The 9880-nt window shown below is 62.1% G+C and overlaps 1 protein-coding gene across 2 annotated transcripts in view; it reads left to right on the plus strand.

The window, feature by feature from the left end:
• The window catches only part of LRP5 (LDL receptor related protein 5), a 92198-nt gene extending 83479 nt beyond the window's left edge, over positions 1 to 8719 (plus strand). The window contains exons 20-23 of one of the 2 annotated variants that reach the window (XM_036220677.1): positions 662 to 898; positions 1625 to 1764; positions 6338 to 6435; positions 8256 to 8719. In XM_036220677.1, coding sequence (XP_036076570.1) covers positions 662 to 898; positions 1625 to 1764; positions 6338 to 6435; positions 8256 to 8517 — 737 coding nt within the window. In that variant the 3' untranslated portion in view covers positions 8518 to 8719. The remainder of the gene's footprint in view (positions 1 to 661; positions 899 to 1624; positions 1765 to 6337; positions 6436 to 8255) is intronic. The other variant, XM_016131798.2, reaches the window with a different exon arrangement.
• The last annotated feature ends 1161 nt before the right edge of the window (positions 8720 to 9880 follow it).

Consider the following 9880-nt stretch of genomic DNA (forward strand, 5'->3'; position numbering starts at 1 on the left):
AGTCCAAGGAGCACCACCACCGGGCAGTCGCACACACAGGATGCCCAGAGGGACCCCTTGGTGCATCTTCATGGTCCTGAGCCGGCTCCTGGCTTTGCACACTGGGCTCAGCGCCCCCAGGTCCAGGCCATGTCACACGCCGCCCCTCACAGTGCCTCCACTCAGGACTTCGGCGGGGCTTAGCGAGGCCTGCTAGTGAAGGCCCTGGGCCCCTCCGCGTGGGCAAAGGCCACTGCGAGGCAGACCGGGGGACCCCGGGCTCCGTCTGCCTTCCCCACTCCTGCGGCTCCTCGTAACCAGCTGCGGGGCCTCCTAGCCCGGCTTGTGACTCACGGAAGCCTCCGGTGTTTGCGCCTCCAGCCACCACTGAGAGCCCCCAGGCAGAGGGGGAGGAGTATGAGGCTCCTGTGGGGAGGGCGCCCTTGAGGGGCCGTTGGGATGTAGGCGGAGCTTAGAGCCGGAGGAGGAGGGCGCCCCGGGCAGGCCGAGGGGGCAGTGGGCCGGTGGTCCTGAGGTTAGCGCGGCTGCCCAGCCCCAGCACCCCAGGGCCTCCCTTCTTCCGGGGCACAGCCAGCCCCCCCAGGGCCCACGGTACCTCCCCACAGGAACCCGTCCCTTGGTGGGTAAGGCTGACCACCTCTTCCTGTCTGTGCTCTGGCAGAAATCTCCAAGCCGCCCTCCAACGACACCCCAGCCCACAGCAGTGCCATCGGGCCCGTCATCGGCATCATCCTCTCGCTCTTCGTCATGGGGGGCGTCTACTTCGTGTGCCAGCGCGTGCTGTGTCAGCGCTACACGGGGGCCAGCGGGCCCTTCCCACACGAGTATGTCAGCGGGACCCCCCACGTGCCCCTCAACTTCATAGCCCCAGGCGCCTCACAGCATGGTCCCTTCACAGGTAAGGAGCCTGAGGTGTGCCAGGGCCCTGGGCGGAGGCGGGGGGTGGTCTGGGCAGGGTGTGGGGCCAGTGGGCAGGCAGCGCGGCCACCACGGCCGGGGCCGGCGCTGTGCACGGGGCAGACGCTGCTCATCGATCACCACCGCACTCGGGCTCCTGCTGAGCCCGTCCTTGGCGTCAGAGTCCTCGGCACAGAGGCCTGCACAGCCGTGACGTGTCCTTTGGCCTCCAAGGTGTGGGGACAGCTCTTCGGACGTGACCCTCAGTATTCTCTTGGGTCGTGTAGAGTCATCTGTGGAGGCGGTGGTGGAGGGGAGGGCAGCTGGGTGCTCTGCAGAACCAACGGCGTCCCCGGGTATATGTGACAAGCAGCTTTGTCCTGAGTGCAGTTCAGGCTCGGCTGCACAGTTACACTCACCACGAGGCGTGGCCCACCAGGAGCGTGAACCCGAGAGGCCACGCGTGGAGATGGCCAGGTCGCACCTCTAGGCCAAACCACACCAGTTCACGCCACAGTGTGTCCGAGAAGGTGGGGTCAGTCAGTGCTCCCCGTTTTACGGATAGGGTCACACTGGTGGTGAGCGGAGGGCCTGGGAGGCGGCGGGACGTATCTCAGACAGGACTTACCCGCTGAACCTGGGTCTCGTGGGCGGCCGGAGCCGAGAGGGCCCGCCGCGTCCGTGGGGCGGCCCAGCCCTGACCTGCCTTGTCCCCCTCGCCCGGCAGGCATCTCATGTGGCAAGTCCATGATGAGCTCCGTGAGCCTGATGGGTGGCCGGGGCGGGGTGCCTCTCTACGACCGGAACCACGTCACCGGGGCCTCGTCCAGCAGCTCATCCAGCACCAAGGCCACACTGTACCCGCCGGTGAGTGGGGGCGGGAGGAGGCCGGGCCGGCGGGCGGTCCGCACCCCGAGCAGCTGGCCAGGAGCCCTTCTTACGGCCTCAGGATGTTAGACTCGTTAGCCGGTCCACCTCGCGGAACGGTGGGGCGGTAACTTTTCTCCTCCTCCAGACCCTGTCGTTTGTCTCTTTAGTGACCTCGTTTTCAACTTTGAGTGGGGTGCTCCTTGTTTATTACGCATAAATCTGGAAACGATAGAAGAATCTGGAGAGCGGAAGTCTTACCCCTCATCCCGCTTCCCAGGGTGGCTGTTGGGCATTTTGTGTCTGGGGGACGGCCTCTGTGGGGCCCCCCTGGGCGGGGCGCTCAGACGTGCCTGTTGCAAGCGCCCCGTCAGCGTCCCCGCTGAGAACACCCTGTTTTCCCGCCAAGGCCTTGCTGGTCCCCAGAAAACAGCCGGAATGTCTTCCGAAGGATGGGGACCGTCAGGGTGGCTTCTGTGGCTGCTCCCTGGAACTTCCTGCAGCCCAGGCAGGGCGAGGGGCTGGCCCTGGCCAAGCCACACGCTGGAGCGAAGTGACTGTATGGAGGGTGAAGCCCTGAGCGCCCCATGTCTGAGCCCCCTACAGGATCCCGCCTGGGGACCCCCAGTCTCCAAGCACACAGCCCCAGGCTAACCGGGGTGAGCTCGATGCATGGAGGTGAACCTGTGTATCTGTAAACACTGGGGCCTGACTTTATGCGGTTCTGTGCGTTTTAATTTTTGAAATCCTGCTTTCCTGTGACCGTGTCCTCTCCTAAGGTGAGGGCGGCCCTTCGCGCTTTCCCTGCGGTCTCCAGCGAGCCCCCCAGCCAGGGCCGGGCCCTCCTGCCTTCTGGGTGTCTCCCAGGTCCGGGCTCTTGCCCTTCCTTGTTGCAGCTGACCCTGGCCCTGGGAGGGAAGGGGCAGCAGAGGCTCATTCCCTCGGGTCCACAGGACGGGAACTGGTCTGGGACGCTCTGGCCCGATCGTACTTGGGGATGGAGAAAGCTACGGGCCAGAGCCTGGAGCTCAGCGTACTCACCAGTACCCCTCTGATCCTCCCCGCTCCCTGACTCCCCACGCGCCCCACGTAACCGGCCCAAAGCACCCGGAACCCGCGTAAGACCGAGCTGGCCCCGGAAGCAGCCCCCAGCAAAGAGTAATTTTTTTTTTTTTTTTTAACTTTCGATTTTGAGATCATCGTCCACACACGTGCGGTCGTAAGACCCTCCACCGGTTTTCCCCAGTGGGAGCGTCTTGAGTAATCGTCGTTGTCTTGCGCGTTCATGACGCTCTCACAAACATGTCCCGGACCGGGTGGCTTAAAACACAAACTGCTTTCCGCAGTCCTGGAGCCTGGGAAGCCCGAGGTCAAGGCGCTGGCGGATTTGGTGTCCGGCGGGGGTCCAGTTCTGCTTCCTCATATGTCAGAAGGGCCACGGAGTTCCCTGGGGTCTCTTCGTATAAGGACACTGGTCCCTTTCATGAGGGCCCCACCCTCATGACCTAGTTACCCCCACCTCCCAATACCATCATTTGGGGGGTTAGGGTTCAACGTGTGAGTTTTGGGGGTCACACACATTCAGCCTAGTGCAATACCATAACCAGGGCATCCCTACGCTATCCTTTGACCTCATTCAGATTTTACCGGTTTCGCACGTGTACTTCGTTTTCAGAGACTTTATATTTTTAGAGCAATTTTAGGTTCACAGCAAAATTGAGAGGAGGGTGCAGGACTCTCCCGTTTCTCCCCGCCCCACACGTGCACGGCCTCCCTCACCATCACCGTCCGCCACCAGATGGTACGTTCGTTACAGTCGGCACACCTGCTCGGACACGCCGTCACCCAGAGGTCACAGTCGGCAGTAGGGTTCGCTCTTGGTGGTGTGCGTTCTGGGGGTTCGGACGGGTACGGCACGCGGCCACCGTCACGGTCTCAGACAGAGCAATCTCGTGTGCCCTTAAAAAACCCAGACGATGGCATCCGGATAGCCAGAGCTCCTCTCTCAGCCCGGCCTTTTGCCGCCGACCAGAAGGAAAGCGGTGTTTACCGACCACCCGCCTGACGAGTGACCGCTCCCTGCGCTGTGTTAACCCAGCGCCGGCAGGAGGCGCTGTCATCATCCCGTTTTGCAAACCAGGCTGAGAACTGAGTGATAACTGCTAGCCTGTGTCATTCCGGCCGGCTGGGCGTCAGGGGGCTCCCAGCGCGGCGCAGGGCTCTCGCACCCCGGGGTGGGGAGGGGCAGCAGGAAGGATGCCCCGGCTGCAAAGGTTGAGGGTTGGTCATCTTGACCCCTCTTCCCGAGTGGCCTTCCCTAGGGACAGTCCATCTTCCCGTCAGAGGGCAGTGCCGGCAAGGCGGCCCCTCTCAAACACACGCTCCAGGGGTCCTATTTAGGGTACAAATGGAGCTGTGGTATAATCTTAATTCGTATTTCTCTCACTATAAATCACATCGAACATTTTTGTGCGTTTAATTACCTTTGTATTTTCATTCTCTTTCTCAGAAGGGTCTCTATTGGGTTGTTAGCATTTTTCTTATGCATTTATAATGTCTCATATATAGATATAGATATGTTAAGAAAATTAGTCCACTCCCTGAGACATGTGTTGAAAACATTTTTCCTAGATTTTTGTCTCCTGATTTGGGTTATGATGTGGTTGCCATTTATACAATGAAATCTTTTATAGGCGTCTCGGGGGTTTTTGGTCGTGCTCAGAAACAGAAAGGCTTTCCCTTCTCTGATCGTGAAAAAAAAACAATTTCTTCCCTTGTCCTCTTTCTTAGTGTTCCCAGGGTTTCATGCTTTATATTTAAACCTTTGATTCTCCTGGAACGTAATTAGATGTACTGAGTGAGGTAGGCGGCGTCCGACTTTGCTTCTGTGCTGACGGCTGCCAGGTGGCCTTTGGTAGTTAAGGTCCACGTGGTGATCTGAACAGAGAAGGTTCAATACACGGAATTATCAGCAGTGGTTGGAATTCCGGAGCAATTGGCCACTGGGAGGTAAAGTGAGCTCTTTGGAACACAGCAAAAGCAGACCAGCCGAGCGAGAACGCCCAAGAGCCCCTAGGGCCGAGGTCCCGACTCACAGAGGGTACGGCCTCCGCTCACCAGGCGGCCGAGAAGTTACTGAGCTGCTACACCTGTGGAACTTTCTAGAAATCTGCCCACTGTGGTATTGGGAAGGGCTTCTCCACAACTCCTCGGGGGAAGTCGCATGACAGCCAGCAGAGGGAGGGGTTGGGGCCCAAAGCTCGCCTTGGAGGAGGAGGCGAAGAGAAACCAGGTCCTGTCAAGTTCATGGGCAGAGGCCCAAACAGGATCCCACAGGCCGCTACCGGAGGCCCTTCCTCCTGGGCTCCCCTGCTGGCTTCTGCCGCCCTCCAGACATGCCCTGCCCCCCCGCCCCCCTCCCCCCAGTGTTGTGGTCAGACTTTGAGGTCAGATCCTCAGGAATCCCCAGAGTGGCTATCTGGGCTGAAGAGGCCCCTCCCCAGAATAAGGCGCACGGGCCCATGCCACCTCCCTTAGGTGGCTCCCCAAGTGTTGGGACAGCCTCAGGAAGCAGGTCTTCTCAGTCCCATTTTAGAGATGAGGAAGCCGAGGCCCAGGCAGGTGAAGCATCTCGCCGGGGAGCGAGCTGCAGCCAGCGTGGCCGATGGAACAGGACTCACTCACACATCTTGGGCTGTGCAGTGACAGGCCTGTTCCCATTCAGCTGTGGGTGCTCCAGAAGTGGGATCTGGCTGTGTCCCCTCCAGGGGTGGCTCGGAGGAGCCATGTGACGGGTGGTGTTTGCTGGGGAAGTTAGGGTCCCTCTGTCCCTTTGCAGTGTGGGGTGTGTGCTGCCTGCCTCAGGAGCGTGTGCCCACATGGCAGAGTTGACCATTTATCATCACAGTTTGGGGACAGTGTAGTCCCTTCAGAAAGGGGCACCCTTTCCTAACTTGCTCGCTCGGAGGCGCCGTGAGGGCCGGCAGGGGGCCATGGCCCCTCTGTCCGTGCGGCCAGCCCTGTGCGTGGTGAGGGTTTGAGCCTGGATGCGTTAGGATGAGGGATGTTCATAGGAAGAAATTTGACTCTGCGCCATGTGGGAGGAGGTAGAGAATGAAAGTTCGAAGGAGAGTTGGCGGAAGCCCCAGAAGAGCGTTGTGGGGCGCTCGCCGGTGCCGGTAACACACGGGCCTGTGGGGACCCCGCACTGCTGGACCTCGCACTGCTGGGGTGTGGCGGCCCAGAGGGGGCGGCCGCAGGCAGCCAGGGACCTTTCTGAAGTTCCGCCTCTGAGCTCAGGGTGACCAAGTGCCGGGCCTGGGTCATCGCGGGTCAGCAGGTCAGCCGCCGGGGGACCGGGCAGGGCCGTAGGCAGCCCTGGTCCCATGCCCGTCAGGATGTGACAGCTGCCGCTCCTCCGCAGACAAGGGAGCCCTGGGAAGCGTGGCCCGCTGAGCCTAGCCACCCAGTGCCGCCCGCAGCCCCTGCTGCGGGAGGAAACTGGGGTGCGGGCGGGCGCGCGGCAGGACCATGAAGCCGCTCAGGCCACCGTGACCCTGGCTTGTCTCCCCAGATCCTGAACCCCCCGCCGTCTCCCGCCACGGACCCCTCTCTGTACAACGTGGACACATTCTACTCTTCAAGCGTTCCCGCGCCCGCCAGGCCGTACAGGTACGAAGCCCCCGCCCCGCATGGGTGGCCTCTGAACCTCCAGACGAGCCTGTGGCAGGAAGGGACCTTGTCCCATTACCTGGGAGAGAAAGCCCGGGAGGGGTCCAGGGCGCTGGTGGATGCTCGTGGGGGCCCAGCCCTGCCTCCCCCGGCCCTCGGACCACGCCAGGCCGCCTCCTCGCACCAGCCCACCGGGCCTGCGTGTCGAGGCCAGAAACGCACCATGTCCCACCTTCTGAGTGGGCTCCTAAGCCAGGACAGGCAGACGGGGCCCACGGCTGGGCGCCACCGCCCGGGGGGCCCTGGACCAAGGCCCAGGCTGCAGGGTTTGACTGAGTCCAGCCGTGGGACCCTGGCAGCGCCGCCTCCGTCTCCACAGCGACGTCTAATTCCACTCGAGTGCTGGCGCCGCACCTGCCTCTCGGGCCCCTGGCAGGGCGGTCCTTTCTGCAAGGGCCTGAGGAGCCCACGGGCCTGCTCAGCAGCTGCCCCCTCGTCCCCAGCGGTCACGTTGGGGTCGCAGGCCCCACCCACGAGTGGGGAGGGGGCGCCTGGAAATGCGGAGGAAAAGAGAGATCCAGGAGCCTGGTCAGAGCCTGGGGCTTGGGGGGCTGGACTTCCTGACCTTCGACTCGGTGGTCTCAGCCAGCAGGGCCCACGCCCCGGTACACTGGGCCCTCACCCCAGGTCAGCATCCTGACGAGGCCGGTGGGGGCATGGGCCCAGGCCACGCTCGCCCCCCGCCCGGAGATCAGGCCTGGCACACCCCTGGGCTGCCCCCGTGGAGGCAGAGGCTTGCAGTGGTTGAGGGCCTCATTCTCTGGTCCCCTGGCACCTTGGAGACTCTGAGTGAGCTGCCGCCCGCCATCTGGTGGCTGTTGCGGGAACTCGAGAGCCTGGCCGGGGAGCCGTGCGGCCTCTGGAGGGGCGCACCTCTCTACCCACCCCTGCCCCGTTCCGGGTCCCGTGGCGGCACCCCAGTGCCTCAGGGTCACGCTCTGCCCCCATCGGCCTCATCAGCTGCCGCTCCCAGAGCTGTCACCTCCTCAGTCTCTGGGACACCCCATGCTTTTTGCGTTCCGTCCTGATTTGGGTGCCTTCCGCGATACCTCTTCTATCCCCACCTCGGCCCCTTCCTGCTCTTGGGGCGCCACGAGGTGGGTCTCGCTGCTGCAGTTTCTCAGCGCCAGGCGCCCCTCGCTGGCCTTCGGGTGCCGGCTCCACTTCCTGCCCACCGTGGCCTGGGCCTGGCCACACCATGATCCCAAGCCCAGACTCAGGCCGTGCGATGGCCCGACACAGGATTTCAGGGTGCGGGAGGCATCCGGGAGGCGATGTCATCATGGGGGACAGCGGGGTGATGTTTTGGGGGCCAGGTTGCTTTAGCTCAGGATGGGACCATTCCAGGCCGATGGGTCTCCCGTGTGGACAGTAACGACGTGAGAGGGACAGTGTCGGGCACGTTCTGGCGTCAGGCCCTTCCTCGCGTTGGCCGTGCGGACTCTCGCTCAGTCCGCACAAGCCAAAATGGGTGCTGCGTTTCCCTCCCCACTTCGTCAGCCAGAAGCTGAAGCTCAGAGCTTAAGCGTCGCCCGAGGTCGACCAGGCAGACTCGGAGTCACCGTTCCCTCTGCAGGCGACCTTGGCCTGGGGCTGTGGCGCTCGTCAGCCCCGCAGGGGAGCTGGAGGCCTGCTTGCTTAGGGGTGCGGGCGTTGAGGCTCAGAGAGGCGACACAGCCTGGGGGCCCCGTGGCCATCGGGTGGCTGGGCACGGGGCCTCCCGGAATTGGGTCCCACCCCCCTTCCTTTGTCCCCTTCAGGCCCTATATCATCCGCGGCATGGCGCCCCCGACCACGCCTTGCAGCACAGACGTGTGTGACAGTGACTACAGTGCCAGCCGCTGGAAGGTCAGCAAGTACTACCTGGACTTGAACTCAGACTCGGACCCCTACCCGCCCCCGCCCACACCCCACAGCCAGTACCTGTCTGCGGAGGACAGCTGCCCCCCGTCGCCCGCCACCGAGAGGAGCTACTTCCATCTCTTCCCGCCCCCGCCGTCCCCCTGCACGGACTCGTCCTGACCTAGGCCGGGCCACCCTGGCCTCTCTGCGCCCCTGTACATAGTTTTAAATATGAACAAAGAAAAAATATATTTTATGATTTTAAAAAATAAATATAGTTGGGATTTTAAAAACATGGGAAATGTGAACCGTGAAGGGTGGGCGGGGCTGGGGAATCTTTGTACAGTGGAGAAAATATTTATAAACGTAATGTGTTTTTTTTTAAAAACATCACTGCTATTCTTTTGTGCCATGTGTGCGTTGGAGCGGAGTGTCCCCGCGGGGTGAATGCTGATCTCCAGCCCTCCGCTGGGCAGTTGCCGGGGTTGTGAGCTCATCCTCCTGGGCGTGGGCATCTCTGCCAGGCTCCCACGGGGAGGGTGGAGGCCGCTGGGCAGACACCGGCGGGCAGGGCAGTGTTCTGGGTGCCTGGCTCTGTGCGGCCCCGGAGGGCCCCGCACTTGATTCCATGCTCTGCCGTTGCCATCCTGAAATTCTGAATAATTTTTGAGGAAGAGGGCCTGGGTCTGCATTTTGCGGTAGGCTCTGCATCGTATACCTGGGCTTCAGGCCGTTCCCTGGTCTGACCTCTGTGTGCGCCAACCCAGACTGCCAGGCCCGTCGAGAGTGCTGGGACGTGGGGACCCCTCGTGGCCCTGCCTTCTGTGTGGACACAGTGGATGGGGCTGCCAGGCCACACTCAACCTGGGTGGGGAGGGAGCCCCCACTCCTCCTGGGCCTCTCCATGTCAGTTTCTGCACACAGGCCCTGTAGAGCCCGCTCCCCACAGAGGCGGTCAGTAAACACTGCCCGACCTGTCGTGTGCCCACAGGGTTGGCACTGGAGGAGGCAGATAAGACCTGCTCTCTGGTCTGGTCTCCTCCCCAGTCCGTGGAGAAGTTAGCAGGTAATGGTGTGCCTGACTCTAACGGGGATGTTGGAGGGAGGTCACAGAACCAACATGAGTAGTGCTGGGAAAGCAAAGAGATCTAGAATGGTCTCTGACCTGGGGACTGAACCACTGACCAACCCCCAGGGCCTGGATAACGGGTAAGAGCCGAGAGGGGAGTCGACCAACTGCTGGACAGCTTCCGGGTGGGGGACCCCAGAACACACTGGACCCTGCAGCGCTGGTGCTAGGGAGGTCGGAAGGTGGTGGCCCTTAGGAATCCAAGACTGCTCGGCCAAAGGACATGGCTAGGGACATCAGGGCACAAGCCGGCTGGCCCTGGTAGCTTTGGGGGTCACTTCCCCTGTCCCCTAATTGCTAATGCTGCTGCCACTGGGATCAAGAGCAGGAGCTGGGGACAGGGTGACCTACCATCAGTGCAAAGAAACCTGAGCGTGGGAAGAAAGTGCCGAGTGCCCACCCAGGGCTGCCTAG

This window comes from Rousettus aegyptiacus, unplaced genomic scaffold, assembly GCF_014176215.1.
Source record: "Rousettus aegyptiacus isolate mRouAeg1 unplaced genomic scaffold, mRouAeg1.p scaffold_m13_p_5, whole genome shotgun sequence".
Taxonomy (NCBI): Eukaryota; Metazoa; Chordata; class Mammalia; order Chiroptera; family Pteropodidae; genus Rousettus; species Rousettus aegyptiacus.